This window comes from Rhinatrema bivittatum, chromosome 13 (genome assembly GCF_901001135.1).
Source record: "Rhinatrema bivittatum chromosome 13, aRhiBiv1.1, whole genome shotgun sequence".
Lineage (NCBI taxonomy): Eukaryota > Metazoa > Chordata > Amphibia > Gymnophiona > Rhinatrematidae > Rhinatrema > Rhinatrema bivittatum.
Window position 1 is genome coordinate 5,989,251 of NC_042627.1, and position 16,576 is coordinate 6,005,826.

General features: G+C 51.3%; 1 protein-coding gene across 3 annotated transcripts in view; it reads left to right on the plus strand.

Moving 5' to 3' along the window:
- The window catches only part of GRK2 (G protein-coupled receptor kinase 2), a 115,796-nt gene that overhangs the window by 30,501 nt on the left and 68,719 nt on the right, over positions 1 to 16,576 (plus strand). For 2 of the 3 annotated variants that reach the window (XM_029575926.1, XM_029575924.1), the window contains exons 2-3: positions 7,972 to 8,048; positions 16,090 to 16,163. In XM_029575926.1, coding sequence (XP_029431786.1) covers positions 7,972 to 8,048; positions 16,090 to 16,163 — 151 coding nt within the window. Of the gene's footprint in view, positions 1 to 3,372; positions 7,815 to 7,971; positions 8,049 to 16,089; positions 16,164 to 16,576 lie in introns of those variants that run through there. The other variant, XM_029575925.1, reaches the window with a different exon arrangement.

Consider the following 16,576-nt stretch of genomic DNA (forward strand, 5'->3'; position numbering starts at 1 on the left):
GCTTAGGATGGTTGGAACTGATATAAGTGGAATTAAAAATTTTAAATAAATAACAGAGGGCTAAACTTACAACATTGTAAATAATTGCTTTCTGTTAATTTCCTTTAGACTTTCTTTCCTCACCCAGTTTGGATCATCCTTGTTCTATAGTAACTGCAGATTTTCTGTTCACTTGTTACAGTTTTTTTTTTAGTTTTTGCTCATTTTATACCCCTTGTTAAATGTAAACCAGCATGATGTGATTTTTATCTCGAATGCCAGTATAGAAAAACGCTAAATTAAATAAACTAAAAGGAACTACAAATCTTTAAGAAAGTAAATGTAAGTAAGACAAAAAGAGGAAAACAAGTCTGGTTTTCAAAGGAGAAAACTATAAAAGTAAGAGTGGAAAAATTAGTTTCCTGTTCATACCCAGATCAGTCCAGACCCTGGGTTTTGCCTCCCCTCCAGCAGATGGAGACAGAGAAAGTTTCACTGACACTGTACATAACCCCGTGTGCCACCTGCAGTCCCTCAGTATTTCTCTGTCTCCAGCAGATGGTAGAGGTGCAACACCTGGAGTCTGGAAAATTTTGTTTAGCAAAAATAAAATTAAACTACAAAGAAGATTTCCTCCCAGGTGGTTGCTAGGTCCTGGTGAGGCCATCCCTCGTTCTGAGGTGGACGAGCAAGGGGTTGGCAACCCTTGAGTAGCTCAGTCCTTTCGCCGCTGGGGGGTGGGGGGTGAGAACAGTTGGTGATGCCAGTTCTCTCTCTCCCAGGAGGACTTGTAGAACCTGCTGCAATTCTTTAGCCATTCTCTTCTGGCTACCAGGGAAGTAGCTGTGTCTTTTTTTTTTTTTTTTTTGTTTTCCTCTTAAAGTTTTGTTTAAAAAACACAAAACATTCTTAGGGGAAGAGGATCAAGCAAGCAGGGTTGCGCAGGTGCCAGCTTTGTAGCGGCAGGGTTCCCAGTTCTGTGCTGATTATTTTCTGCCAGCAGCTTGCGATAGACATGGAGTCAGGCAAGGCTGGGACATGGCCCACGGCAGCAAGGGCTTTTCGTGCAGCAATGCACACAGCTCTCCCAAACTGGCTTTTGTTCCCATTGCTTCTCGGGTGGAGAGGGCAGTTTTGGACAGGTGAAGGCAGTGTCCATCAAGCACCGGGGGCCTGAACGAGCTGCTGAGGCATCTGCGGAGGCCGCGGCAGACTTCCCGTTAGGGAATGTTGTCCTCCTTCGTGCCTGCTGCAGGAGGTGTGGGGGTGAGAGGAAGATTTCCCATCGCCTTTGTCCACAGCCATGCAGAATCCCGAGAGAAGGCAGGGAGCAAAGTCGGGGGAGGATTTCTGCCGAGTCTTCTGCCTTCTCGTCATACTTTGTATTTCCTAGCGTGTAGCCAGATGGACTCAGGACCAGTATCTCTCCGTCTCCTAGCAGATGTGGACACTAGCACGGGGCTCGATCTTCTTCCAGGTAAATTTTGTCATCTTTGCTGTAATTTCTTAACACTGTGCTAGTTTGTGGGATAGTGTCCACATCTTGTAGGAGATGGAGAGATGCTGGTCCTACGTCCATCTGTCTACACTAAGGAAATTGAAATTATCAGGTAAGTAATTTCTCCCTTACTGATGCACAAAGCGTGCCTGGCCAGGAAAGCTGCAGGGCAGCAGAATCCTTGGCTGAAGGAGTCTCTTGGATGATGAGTCTGGATCCAGGGTGTCGCGAGAAAACAGTTCTTGTAAGGCTTGGAGAGTCCTAGGTATGGCGACCTATCGAACGCTGCAGAGGGGGGACTCCTGAGACCGGCTGATACCGCCCCTGGTGCAGGCCCTTCTTGGGGCGGTATGGATTCAGATGAGGGGTTTGGCTAAATACCAGTGACAGAAGAGGATGATCCAAAGGTGGTCCATCTTTTCCGTAAGGAGGAACTGTGGCCAACCATCACAACGGTTTACATAAGGGCACAACAATAAACCTATGGGTGGTATAGATTACAACTTGGTTAAGTGCCATCATTGTACGGTAACAATTCATATTTATAAACTAAGTGTGTATGTTAAGCTTGATTGTTAGGAACATTTAGGCGGTTTGGTTTTACCATTACAATGCATTGTTAGTTTAAAATAACAGCTTCTGACTTTGGTATCCCTCAAAGTACAGGTTGCAGCTTTAGGCTGCTTTCGAAGCAAGGCGCATGGAGTTTCCCTATTTGTACATCTGGATGTGGTGCGTTTTCTCTGGGGGAAGGAGCATCTGCATCCTCCTGTTGTTGCAGACCATAGTGAGCTAAAGTGTTGAAGCTTAATCCAAAAGCTTTCTTGATACTGTAGTCAAATCTGTGTTTAGATTATCAGTTTCCTAGCACATGGTTTCGCTCTGCTGTTGCTGGTTAGACCTCTTAAGAGTAGGTTTTGTACCTTCTTGCATAGTATATCTCCTGTATGTTGGGGTTGACTCTTCCTACTTGTAGATGGTTGCTCAGTTTGTGCTAGTGACAACATGAGGAAAGTGGTAATCTTCAATGAGATCCAGCATTTATTTTTTCTTCACAAAGATTATCCCCTCTACATGGAGTATTCATGAAAACCTGAAATCTGCAGTCGTGCTAGCCTTCTGGCTTCAATGCCTATTGCAGATGTCCTGGAAGATATATATGAGTATCATAAATGACCTAATTAGATGTGTTCCACATTTTTTCACCTACTGAAGTTTAAGAGCAAAATGATTAATGGAGTCTGAAGGAAGCTACTGGGTCATGTTTTGCAGCTTTGCAACGGGTATACATATACTGTGCCATATATAGTTGATGAGTAACTGTCTTAGATGCTAACATAGCCGACTGGAAAAACTTCTTTGCCATGGTATCTGATAATATGGCATCTTTTCCGGGAGGGGAACTAAATGTGTTTTGGACTCAGTGTCCAAATGGTGATAGACGTATATGATGTGATTATTCCTGTGAGCCAAACACTGTAAGAGGTTCTTCTGAGACTTAACCAGTAATTCAATATGCATGAATTCTGGTCTGGGTTGATATAGTAGATTGAGTTCCAGAATTTGAAGCCATAATGTTCTTGTTTGATAAGGGTGAAATTCCAGAAAAAGAACTATCCAACTTTGGAACTAGATTTGGAATAGATTCAGAATGCATGTTTTGGTTTTTTTTTGTCTTCTCAGTTCCAAAGTTACGTTGGCATGAGCAAAGGTTCAATAAGAACATAAGAAATTGCCATGCTGAGTCAGACCAAGGGTCCATCAAGCCCAGCATCCTGTTTCCAACAGAGGCCAAACCAGGCCACAAGAACCTGGCAATTACCCAAACACTAAGAAGATCCCATGCTACTGATGCAATTAATAGCAGTGGCTATTTCCTAAGTAAATTTAATTAATAGCCGTTAATGGACTTCTCCTCCAAGAACTTAATCCAAACCTTTTTTGAACCCAGCTACACTAACTGCACCAACCACATATGTTTACTTGTTAATGGTGCTGCTGAAATCTCTGCATTAGAGTGAATGAGCTGTCCTATGCATGATCTTGTCTGTGCCAATCGGGCCTATCTTGATTCCAGAGTAGTTCTGCACTGAAGAGTGCAACTTTTCTCCTTTTTGCTGGTGGGGAAATGGCGCCTGCACTAAAATGGCTCTGAATTTTGATTTTAGCATGAGACGGCTATTGCCTTTTTGATTTAGAGATGGTTCTTCAGCTGGCGATGGTTTCCTCCTTAGTCGTTCCGGAAGCTTTGGAGAACAGAAATAAAATGGTTGATTCTCTTCTTTCCTCTGGGCTTTCACATTCCTCTTGATGTTTTGGGCCCAGAAATGGAAATCTACTCCAGCAATGGCTTTAACAGTGGGAGAATGACCTCACGTATTTTGCGGGTAATGCTCCCCAGGACAGTGCTGGCTAGATTTATATCCGATTTTGTTTGCAGTCTACTATAGCCCTCAGATTCAGTATTTCTCCACAGTACAACTGCCTCTACCCAGTAACTCTCCATTTTATATTTAGACATTTGGTTTTGTCCTTCCTGAGCACAATCTCTTCTGTTCATCTGTGTTGTATTTCATTCTGTTAATTGCTCACCCATTTCTCCAAAATGTCAAGATCCTTCTGTCCAGATTACTTAGTTTTATCTGCAGTTTTTATCAGCATCACTCTATTCCATCATTAATATATTTCTTCTTTCTTTAACACATTTATAGACTGCCTCTCTGTCCTTGAGAAGGTTGTTCAAAGTGGTGGACAACATTTATGTAACAAAGGTTTTTATAATAAAAACATACAACCTATACACTCAACCTAATAAATCCTGCCTTAAAGATGTTTGAACAGCCAGCTGTATGAGCCACCAGCAAATTAAATAGCAGGGAAGATAAGAGGTATTCATGTGCTTTCTAAAAGGTTACAAAGACCATTCCTATCTATAAATCAGGAAGATGATTCCAAAGCATGGGGCCTATGCCAAGCTCTGCCCAGCTCCTTAAAAGAAGGTATTTGTAATACCGCAGACAATAAGCAGGGATATACCACGCCAAGCTTTGTTTCAAGTAAAGAGGGTCTTCAGTTCTCATCGTTCAAAAAAGAAAACTGTAAGGCTCTAAGCATCCACAGATTGTTCTAGCGGCCACAGAGAGAGGCTCAGATTATAGGCTTTAGCAATAATCACGATGAGAGATTACAGTTGCATGAACTGTTCTAAACAACTTCTGTTCCAAGAGTGGACAGTTTCCCAACCATCCGTAGTTTAGTAAAAGAAATTTGGACTACATGAGAGATTTGGGTCTCTAATCGCAAATCCGAGTCTAACAATACCTAAAGATCTTGCCCCAGAGGTCATCTCTATTATACCCAAGTTGTCCTCCGTAAATGAAAAAAATTCTGTATTGGGTCTACCAAACCTCAGAACGTCTGCTTTCTGGAAATTCAGAATAACTCGTCTCTTCATGCTTAATGCAGTTTACTATGTTCTGAATCTTTAAGTACACTTGGGTCAACCCTCTCTCTTCTGTTGAATCTAAGGAAACTACCAGCTGGATATCACCAACAGAAATGTAACTGTTCAGATCTAAAGTAAATCATTAATAGAAATATTGAACAGTGTTAGACTGAAGTGCATGAGCTGGGAGACAGACCTCGGGGCCATTGTGTCTGATGATCTCGCGGTGGCGAAGCAATGTGACAAGGCGGTGGCGAAGGTCACAGGGCAGCTGGGCTGCTTTGAAAGAGGCAAAATCAGCAGGACAAAGGAGGTGAAGGTGCCACTCTACAGATCCTTGCTGAGGCCTCACCTGGAATACTGCGTTCAGTTCTGGAGACCTCATCTCAAAAAGGATAAGGTCAGGATGGAAACGGTCCAGAGAAAGGTGACCACAATGTCGTGCATTCTGTACAGAAAGCCAAGTGAGATGAGGCTGAAGGGTCTTAGTATGTATACCTGGGAACAGAGAAGAGACCAGGGAGATCTAATACAGACCTTCAAATACCTGAAAGGAAATGATGCACAAAAAATCAAATCTTTTCCACTGGAAAGGAAACTGCAAAGCTAGGGGTCACAATATGGAACTCCAAGGGGCGAAGACTGAAGAACAGCGTCAGGAAATATTTCTTCATGGAGAGGGTGGTGGGTGCATGGAACGTCCTCCTGGAAGAGGTGGTGAAGACAAGAATAGTAATGGAATCCAGAAGAGCCTGGGACAAACACAGAGGGTCCCTGCTGGCTAGAGAATGGAAATGAACAAATAGAATAATTGTTCTATTATAGCTAAAGTTTAAATTTGTGCAGGGGGGTAGCCTGCACGGAGCAGCAGTTGCTACTACCCTTAAAATAATAATTTAATTTTGTTTCTTTTTGAAAGAGAACCTGCTGGGCAGACTGGATGGACCATTTTGGTCTTCATCTGCCGTCATTCACTATGTTACTAGGCCGGATCCCAGTGGAGGCCTTGTTGTTGTTGTCCCAGGTTGACCCCGAGCCATTAGTAACTGATGTTTGAGTTCATGTTTCCTACCGATTGTGCAACCATGTGACAGTGGTATGGTTTAAACCATCTTTTCTTTGTTTATAGGGCTATCGTAACGAGCGAGTCGGACACCTTGTTGAAATTGAGAGATATATCACATCTCCTGCATCCCCTGCCAAGCTCCTGACTTTAAGCCCTAGTTTTCAAATCGACAAGCTCTGACGAGCTGCTTAAAGAATTGCCAGAAGCTGTTACAGAGCCATTAGAAAGGGCTTGGAGAACTTGGGAAGTGACAGAGAACTAGAAAAGAGCAAACACATTGCTGGAGTTCACATAACGGAAAAAGGGGACCCAAGGAATTCCAGATCAGTTAGAGGAACCTCCGTGCTCGGTAACAAATTAGCAGGCAGTTTGAAAGAGCCTAAATAGCAACTTGGGACTTTTGAGAAGCAAATCAAGACAAACCAGCTTAATCTTATTCTGTGACATAGTGACTGCTAGCATTGTCTATTTATAGCGTGTTGCAAGGCATAAGAGCCAGTTCCTGCTCCACGAGCTTACGGGCTAGTCAGGACACACAGACACCACTACAGAAATGGCCAAATCAAGCCGATATAACCATTTCTGAGGTCTTGTAAGTGTCTTGTCCGAGTGTGCTGATGGCTGTAAGCCCGTGGAGCAGGAACGCATAAGACATCGGGCGTTATACTGCATCTTTTTTCTTTCATTTTAGAATGGGAACGGCAGTTTTTTCAAAGGTCATTTTACCCGGCTGAATATTACCCGCCTCCTGCCGGGGATGAACGAGGTGATCGTGCCGGGGTCTCAGCGTTGGCGTTCCCTGGGGGGAACGGGGGAAAGAACGCACAGGGATTGTTCTTTTTCCAAACTCTGTACGTTATTTTGAAGGGAAAACCAACTTTTTTTTTCTCTGTGTTTGAAGGGAACGTGCGCTCCTGAGGCGTCTTTAAGCACCGGGGGACTCTGCGGGGGCTCCTCACAGGGCCCTCCAGATTGTCCGATCTGTTTATAATAAATTCTTGGTTTTCTTCCTGTGGGAAGGAAGGTCTCGGTTGAAAGGGATCAAATTGTTGCCTGCGGCCCCCGTTTTCTTGGTGTTCAGCTGTTTATCAGGTTTCTCGACGGCTGATGAGGTGGAAGTTTCCATCCCACAAGTGTAGATTTGGTAGGGAAGATTGGTCTGCAGTTGGGTTGCACATTAGGTCCCTTCCATGCCATGCAAAACCATATTTGTCTCTTAACTGATCTTCAGTAAAAGATGAAATAATCACATTTATTGCTTTTCTAGAGACTAAAATAGGCCAGGGGTATTTAGACAACTTGGTCATTAACCCGAAATATTTAGGGATTGGGAGAAGAAAAAAAAGCTTTACCTGTCAATTTTTGTTCCTTTTGAATGCACTTTTTTTTTATTTTTCCTTTCTTTGCTCTGACCCGCCTTCCTCCACTCTCCCTCTCCTTCCCTCCCGCCGCCCTTTCCTTCCACTATCCAGGCCTGCGACAGTCGAGGCGTCGTTCCTCGGCGGCGGGCCAGAGGCGGGTTCCTAATTTGAGGCGACCTGACCCCCATGTTGCTTGACCAGTTCTCAGGGGAAGGAGTGGCCCGAGAAAGCAGGGTTCAAGCCCCCTCCCCCCCCCCCCCCCCCCCCCCCCCCGATACTCTTCTTACCTCGGGCAGCCATTTTGGTTGTGAGCTCTCTTAGGCCTAATGACTTCTTCTGATATCGCCGCGAGCAACCTTGAGCAGGGTTCTGGAAAAGTGGGCTAGAAATGCATCTTTCCTGCCGGTCTCCCCTGCAGAATTACCAAACTTTGTGCAGCGTCCCCCGAGATGAGGAATTGCACAGGTAGTGGTGAGTGGGAGGCGGGGAAGGGAAGGTAACCTCCTTCTCCGCCCGTGAATGTCTGACCCCCGACCCCCACACGTGCACCGCCCCCCCTCACTGCTGCGTGCTGATGGACGGGCATTGCCTCACTCTTCCTTCTCTCTCTCTCTTTGTCCAGTATACGCAGTGTCATGCAGAAGTACCTGGAGGACAGAGGGGAGCTCACCTTTCAGAAAATATTTAATCAGAAAATAGGTAAGTGGAACTCGGATGGCCAAAGACGTCAGAATTATTTTTTTTTTTGATAACTATTACTTTCGGTTGCTTGTTGGCCCTTTATTGATTCATTTGTAAAGTAGGGTCGCATGCATTCCCCGGTCTCTTACATCTGCACCCTAACTGGGGGGAGGGGCAGGACGGCAGGGTGGGCGCTGCTCGGTACCAGAGGGGAGGAAAGGCGCTTGGCGTGTCCCCCTTGTGCCTTTTCCTGATTAGTAACGCCGTGCGACAGATTTTTTGCAGATGTGGCCATTACTGGAGCCGTTTGTTGAGGCAAGAGAGGGTGTTCGGCTTCCTTTCTATGTCCTCACTTCCTCTCCTTTCTTTCTCTCCGCCTCCCTCTGTGCTCCTTTCCCCTTCCCTTTCTCTGTCACTGTCTTTGTGTGTGTCTCTCGCTCTCTCTCTCTCTCTCTCTCTCTCTCTCTCGCTCTGTCTGTCTGTCTGTCTGTGTCTCTCTCTCTCTCTCTCTGTCTCTCATGGCCAACTGAGGTTGAGGCTGGAGGGAGGTGCCTCAACCTCAGTCGGCCACGAGGGCTGAAAGAGTCAGCAGCCACATTGGCCCCTAGGGGCCTAAGGAAGCACCGGCAGATAAGCCCAGGGCAGCAGCTTCATGGGGAAGGTGGTAGGGTGAGAAGAGGGCTGGGTTCAGGGGTGGGGGGGGGGGCAGGCCTAGGAGGAAGAGGACAGTACTAGGTTTGGTCTTTGGGGAGGGGAGAGTGCGGGGAGTCATTCCTGGAGGGAAGAGAGAAAGCTGGGGTGCAGAGCCCTCACCCGCGCCGCCTCTCCCACAGCTCGTGAGTTGCAGGTGCGCACGTAGCTCACGTCATTGGCCCTCTGAACTGCGCCCACGCACCACGCATTTTATTTCTTTATATATAGAGAGAGATCTATAAAATTACTACTCCCAGATACTATAACTGTTCAGCAATAAAGCTGCCCACTCCTCCCGTTCAGTGATTAACCCCAGAGCAGTCGCACCGCCGGACACAAAGTCCAGGATGAATCTTTCTGTCACTGAATGTCTGTTTCACTTTTGCTGTGGTGTTTTTTTTTCTTCAGAAAATGCACCTCTTTCCTCCTGCTATTTCCTGTCTAGTAACAGGCGCTTCTTTTTTAGCCACGTAGAAGAAATGCCCGGCCTCCCCCCTTATGGCAGCATGGCCGGGCCTCCGTGTCAGAGCACAGGGTCCAGAGAACGCGAGGTGGGGGGAGGGGTAGGAGGACGTTACTTATTACGGTTTCAGCTGATCCCTTGAAGACGGAGGGGCCTGCAAACAGCCTTCACAGAACAGCAGCCAAAGATAGCGAAATAATCCCGCAGGCCACGCGGCCCAGGCAGTCGGCCCGGCTCTGGGAGTCCCTCGGAGATCCTTCTGTGCTTGTCCCATTGCTTTCTGGAGCTCCGACCACTGTCCCCGTCACAACCACCTGCCCTGGGAAGGCCGTGCCATGCGCCCACCACTCTCTCCCTCCGTAAAGAGAGATCTCCTTAGATTTCTCTGGATGTCGGTCCCTTTCCCCCTCATCCCATGGCTCGTTTCTGAGCCGCCTCCTCGTACGTTTTTTTTGTGGGGGCTGCTTCTGAGGGGAAGGGGGGGTGCTGAGGGCAAAATGTCGTCCTCCTCTCACACAAGCTTCCTAGGTTTTTGCCGAGCAGCAGAACGGTCGCAGCACCTCCCTGCCTGGTTCTGGCGCTTCCGCATCCCCTTTCCTTAAATTACTAAGCGGTCTCTCTGGTGGTGGTGGTGATGGTGGGGAGGACTCATGGGCCTCCCTTACTGTCCATTGCAGTGAGAGCCCTCAGCAGGGGCCGCGCCCCCTGAAATACCAGAGCTGGACTACATTTTTCGGGCTTCCAGTTCATTCGGAGCCAGGGCTGGGAGCTGGTGTCGTGAGACTTACAGTTATCTGGGGATTTTTACCTCTTGTTCCTTATCCCTTCCTAATTTACTCAGGCCGAGTCACGGTAGCGAAAGTCCTCAGCTGGGGCGGGGCCGCGTGCTAGGGGTCATCCTTGTGGGCCCTGAATCCGGCCAGGGCGGTGTCACGCTGGCAGGGACTCCCCTTCCCACACAGGGGGAGCGCGCACTCTGCTGCGGCTCCAGCCCTGGCCTAGCCCAGGCCCATGCTTCAGGTGCAGCCCTTATGTAAACGACTGCAATGCCCTCCGTCTCGGGGGAACCGTGAGCGCTACCTCCAGAGCCGGTCCTGGCCAGCTGGAGCAGGAACCCAGGGCCCGGGGAACCAAACCCACGGCTTCTGTGTGGGCGGCGCACGACGCTGCCGCTGGACCCATCAGGCTGGGGGGATTTTTAAGTTGTTAATGTGGAGAAACTGCTGAGGTGAAATGTTTGTCAGAGTTCCTTTTTTTTTTTTTGTTTTAACTTCTCTCTCTCTCACTGCTTCCCTTACTTAAGTGGCGTTCTCAACCGCAGGCGTTGTGGGTTCCCTTCAGGAAGTGATGCGCGGCTTCCTGTTCTCTCGCCCGCTCTCAGGCTTGCTCTAGTTTGTCTGCACACAGTTCTCTCTGTTTGCTTTTGACTAATATCCTTGTTAACTGTGCAAAACATCTTGTATGGCAGTGTCCAGCGTTTGTGGTTTTGGGAAACGGGTCTGTGCACGTTGCCCATCCCGTCCAGCTGCGGCACCTGCGCGGGCCGTCGGCCCCGCCGAGTTTCGGTAGGGGCCGCTAGAGCCAAAGACGGCCGCTGCCTGGACCACCCAGGCAGTTTAGCAGGGCAGAAGAGACGGCAGGGTCAGGGCAGTGGCGGCGGGTGCCACAGGAAGCGTGGCACCTGTGCTTGTGGCAGAGGCCTGACACGAAGAGCTGGACTATGACTGAGGTGCTGCAGGCTGGGAGGGTCAGTAACTTGTTGAGTGAGCTGGAGGTGCTGCAGGCTGGGAGGGTCAGTAACTTGCTGGGCTGGAGGTGGAGGTGCTGCAGGCTGGGAGGGTCAGTAACTTGCTGGGCTGGAGGTGGAGGTGCTGCAGGCTGGGAGGGTCAGTAACTTGCTGAGCTGGAGGCTGGGAGGGTCAGTAACTTGCTGGGCTGGAGGTGGAGGTGCTGCAGGCTGGGAGGGTCAGTAACTTGCTGGGCTGAGCTGGAGGTGCTGCAGGCTGGGAGGGTCAGTAACTTGCTGGGCTGGAGGTGCTGCAGGCTGGGAGGGTCAGTAACTTGCTGGGCTGAGCTGGAGGTGCTGCAGGCTGGGAGGGTCAGTAACTTGCTGGGCTGAGCTGCAGGTGCTGCAGGCTGGGAGGGTCAGTAACTTGCTGGGCTGAGCTGGAGGTGCTGCAGGCTGGGAGGGTCAGTAACTTGCTGGGCTGGAGGTGGAGGTGCTGCAGGCTGGGAGGGTCAGTAACTTGCTGGGCTGGAGGTGGAGGTGCTGCAGGCTGGGAGGGTCAGTAACTTGCTGGGCAGAGGTGGAGGTGCTGCAGGCTGGGAGGGTCAGTAACTTGCTGGGCAGAGGTGGAGGTGCTACAGGCTGGGAGGGTCAGTAACTTGTTGAGTGAGCTGGAGGTGCTGCAGGCTGGGAGGGTCAGTAACTTGCTGGGCTGGAGGTGGAGGTGCTGCAGGCTGGGAGGGTCAGTAACTTGCTGGGCTGGGCTGGAGGTGCTGCAGGCTGGGAGGGTCAGTAACTTGCTGGGCTGAGCTGCAGGTGCTGCAGGCTGGGAGGGTCAGTAACTTGCTGGGCAGAGCTGGAGGTGCTGCAGGCTGGGAGGGTCAGTAACTTGCTGAGCTATGACTGAGGTGCTGCAGGCTGGGAGGGTCAGTAACTTGCTGGGCTGAGCTGGAGGTGCTGCAGGCTGGGAGGGTCAGTAACTTGCTGAGCTGCAGGTGCTGCAGGCTGGGAGGGTCAGTAACTTGCTGAGCTATGACTGAGGTGCTGCAGGCTGGGAGGGTCAGTAACTTGCTGGGCTGAGCTGGAGGTGCTGCAGGCTGGGAGGGTCAGTAACTTGCTGAGCTGCAGGTGCTGCAGGCTGGGAGGGTCAGTAACTTGCTGAGCTATGACTGAGGTGCTGCAGGCTGGGAGGGTCAGTAACTTGCTGGGCTGAGCTGCAGGTGCTGCAGGCTGGGAGGGTCAGTAACTTGCTGGGCTATGACTGAGGTGCTGCAGGCTGGGAGGGTCAGTAACTTGCTGGGCTGAGCTGGAGGTGCTGCAGGCTGGGAGGGTCAGTAACTTGCTGAGCTGCAGGTGCTGCAGGCTGGGAGGGTCAGTAACTTGCTGGGCTGAGCTGGAGGTGCTGCAGGCTGGGAGGGTCAGTAACTTGCTGGGCTGGACGTGCTGCAGGCTGGGAGGGTCAGTAATTTGCTGGGCTATGACTGAGGTGCTGCAGGCTGGGAGGGTCAGTAACTTGCTGGGCTGGAGGTGCTGCAGGCTGGGAGGGTCAGTAACTTGCTGGGCTATGACTGAGGTGCTGCAGGCTGGGAGGGTCAGTAACTTGCTGGGCTGAGCTGGAGGTGCTGCAGGCTGGGAGGGTCAGTAACTTGCTGGGCTATGACTGAGGTGCTGCAGGCTGGGAGGGTCAGTAACTTGCTGGGCTGAGCTGGAGGTGCTGCAGGCTGGGAGGGTCAGTAACTTGCTGGGCTGAGCTGGAGGTGCTGCAGGCTGGGAGGGTCAGTAACTTGCTGAGCTGGAGGTGCTGCAGGCTGGGAGGGTCAGTAACTTGCTGGGCTGAGCTGGAGGTGCTGCAGGCTGGGAGGGTCAGTAACTTGCTGGGCTGAGCTGGAGGTGTTGCAGGCTGGGAGGGTCAGTAACTTGCTGGGCTATGACTGAGGTGCTGCAGGCTGGGAGGGTCAGTAACTTGCTGGGCTGGGCTGGAGGTGCTGCAGGCTGGGAGGGTCAGTAACTTGCTGGGCTATGACTGAGGTGCTGCAGGCTGGGAGGGTCAGTAACTTGCTGGGCTGAGCTGGAGGTGCTGCAGGCTGGGAGGGTCAGTAACTTGCTGGGCTATGACTGAGGTGCTGCAGGCTGGGAGGGTCAGTAACTTGCTGGGCTGAGCTGGAGGTGCTGCAGGCTGGGAGGGTCAGTAACTTGCTGGGCTGAGCTGGAGGTGCTGCAGGCTGGGAGGGTCAGTAACTTGCTGGGCTGAGCTGGAGGTGCTGCAGGCTGGGAGGGTCAGTAACTTGCTGGGCTATGACTGAGGTGCTGCAGGCTGGGAGGGTCAGTAACTTGCTGGGCTATGACTGAGGTGCTGCAGGCTGGGAGGGTCAGTAACTTGCTGGGCTGAGCTGGAGGTGCTGCAGGCTGGGAGGGTCCGTAACTTGCTGGGCTGGAGGTGGAGGTGCTGCAGGCTGGGAGGGTCAGTAACTTGCTGAGCTGGAGGTGCTGCAGGCTGGGAGGGTCAGTAACTTGCTGGGCTGGAGGTGGAGGTGCTGCAGGCTGGGAGGGTCAGTAACTTGCTGGGCTGAGCTGGAGGTGCTGCAGGCTGGGAGGGTCAGTAACTTGCTGGGCTGAGCTGGAGGTGCTGCAGGCTGGGAGGGTCAGTAACTTGCTGGGCTGAGCTGGAGGTGCTGCAGGCTGTGAGGGTCAGTAACTTGCTGGGCTGGGCTGGAGGTGCTGCAGGCTGGGAGGGTCAGTAACTTGCTGGGCTGAGCTGGAGGTGCTGCAGGCTGGGAGGGTCAGTAACTTGCTGGGCTATGACTGAGGTGCTGCAGGCTGGGAGGGTCAGTAACTTGCTGGGCTGAGCTGGAGGTGCTGCAGGCTGGGAGGGTCAGTAACTTGCTGGGCTATGACTGAGGAGCTGCAGGCTGGGAGGGTCAGTAACTTGCTGGGCTGAGCTGGAGGTGCTGCAGGCTGGGAGGGTCAGTAACTTGCTGGGCTGAGCTGAAGGTGCTGCAGGCTGGGAGGGTCAGTAACTTGCTGGGCTGGAGGTGCTGCAGGCTGGGAGGGGTCAGTAACTTGCTGGGCTGAGCTGGAGGTGCTGCAGGCTGGGAGGGGTCAGTAACTTGCTGAGCTGGAGGTGGAGGTGCTGCAGGCTGGGAGGGTCAGTAACTTGCTGGGCTGAGCTGGAGGTGCTGCAGGCTGGGAGGGGTCAGTAACTTGCTGGGCTGAGCTGGAGGTGCTGCAGGCTGGGAGGGTCAGTAACTTGCTGGGCTGAGCTGGAGGTGCTGCAGGCTGGGAGGGTCAGTAACTTGCTGGGCTATGACTGAGGTGCTGCAGGCTGGGAGGGTCAGTAACTTGCTGGGCTATGACTGAGGTGCTGCAGGCTGGGAGGGTCAGTAACTTGCTGGGCTGGAGGTGCTGCAGGCTGGGAGGGTCAGTAACTTGCTGGGTTATGACTGAGGTGCTGCAGGCTGGGAGGGTCAGTAACTTGCTGGGCTGGAGGTGCTGCAGGCTGGGAGGGTCAGTAACTTGCTGGGCTGGAGGTACTGCAGGCTGGGAGGGTCAGTAACTTGCTGGGCTATGACTGAGGTGCTGCAGGCTGGGAGGGTCAGTAACTTGCTGGGCTGGAGGTGCTGCAGGCTGGGAGGGTCAGTAACTTGCTGGGCTGGAGGTGCTGCAGGCTGGGAGGGTCAGTAACTTGCTGAGCTGCAGGTGCTGCAGGCTGGGAGGGTCAGTAACTTGCTGGGCTGGAGGTGCTGCAGGCTGGGAGGGTCAGTAACTTGCTGGGCTGAGCTGGAGGTGCTGCAGGCTGGGAGGGTCAGTAACTTGCTGGGCTATGACTGAGGTGCTGCAGGCTGGGAGGGTCAGTAACTTGCTGGGCTGAGCTGGAGGTGCTGCAAGCTGGGAGGGTCAGTAACTTGCTGGGCTATGACTGAGGTGCTGCAGGCTGGGAGGGTCAGTAACTTGCTGGGCTGAGCTGGAGGTGCTGCAGGCTGGGAGGGTCAGTAACTTGCTGGGCTATGACTGAGGTGCTGCAGGCTGGGAGGGTCAGTAACTTGCTGGGCTGAGCTGGAGGTGATGCAGGCTGGGAGGGTCAGTAACTTGCTGGGCTATGACTGAGGTGCTGCAGGCTGGGAGGGTCAGTAACTTGCTGAGCTGGAGGTGCTGCAGGCTGGGAGGGTCAGTAACTTGCTGGGCTGGAGGTGGAGGTGCTGCAGACTGGGAGGGTCAGTAACTTGCTGAGCTGGAGGTGCTGCAGGCTGGGAGGGTCAGTAACTTGCTGGGCTATGACTGAGGTGCTGCAGGCTGGGAGGGTCAGTAACTTGCTGGGCTGAGCTGCAGGTGCTGCAGGCTGGGAGGGTCAGTAACTTGCTGGGCTGAGCTGCAGGTGCTGCAGGCTGGGAGGGTCAGTAACTTGCTGGGCTGGAGGTGCTGCAGGCTGGGAGGGTCAGTAACTTGCTGGGCTGAGCTGGAGGTGCTGCAGGCTGGGAGGGTCAGTAACTTGCTGGACTGGGCTGGAGGTGCTGCAGGCTGGGAGGGTCAGTAACTTGCTGGGCTGAGCTGAAGGTGCTGCAGGCTGGGAGGGTCAGTAACTTGCTGGGCTGAGCTGGAGGTGCTGCAGGCTGGGAGGGGTCAGTAACTTGCTGGGCTGAGCTGGAGGTGCTGCAGGCTGGGAGGGTCAGTAACTTGCTGGGCTGAGCTGGAGGTGCTGCAGGCTGGGAGGGGTCAGTAACTTGCTGGGCTGAGCTGGAGGTGCTGCAGGCTGGGAGAGGTCAGTAACTTGCTGGGCTGAGCTGGAGGTGCTGCAGGCTGGGAGGGTCAGTAACTTGCTGGGCTGAGCTGGAGGTGCTGCAGGCTGGGAGCAAGCCTTGTTTCTCACCAAAATCCTCTGCTTTTTTTTTTTTTTTTTAAACCAAACTAGTCTATAATTTAATGGAGGTAATTTTCAGAGTTATGCATGTGAATGTAACCTGCTGTTGTAGTAATTCTGAAAAGCATTTGCATGTGTAAAACCCAATTTTAAGCGTGTAAATGCTTTTTTTAAAAAGTCCGGCCCATGGAGGTTTAGCTCTTGTAGATGAATTTGGCTGTCACTTTTGAATCGGTTGTCATTGGCTGAATGTGGAGTTTGCAGGCCTGAGCTGGCTCGGCTCCCATGGCCTTAAGATGAAACTCTCTCCTTTCTCTTCCAGGTTATTTGCTATTTAAAGAATTCTGCTTAAATTATGTTGAAGAGGCCAAACCACAAGTGGAATTTTATGAAGAGGTAAAGTCTATTGCTACATTTTTTTTTTTTTTTTTTGAGACCAGAAATAAGTTGTGGCCTTTTTTTTTTTTTTTTTTTTATTGGACTTGTTCTTGCATATTTATATCTGCTCGTTGCAGAATGAGGTTTCCTGGGAATATATCGATGACATTGCAATGCTGGGGGCTCAAAAAGGTCTCGTCCAGGTGTCCAAACGGATTAAGCAACGTCACAATTTCAGCTGTGGCTTATGCTGTATCGGAGGGGATGCTCTGGGGGTTATTTGGAGGGGATGCTCTGGGGGTTATTTGGAGGGGATGCTCTGGGGGTTATTTGTAATCTAAATCCCAGACCATATAAGAGGAAAACAAATCTTGACTTTTTTATTTTGTATTTTGAAGAGTTACTTTGAATAGATCTTGTCAGTTTACTGT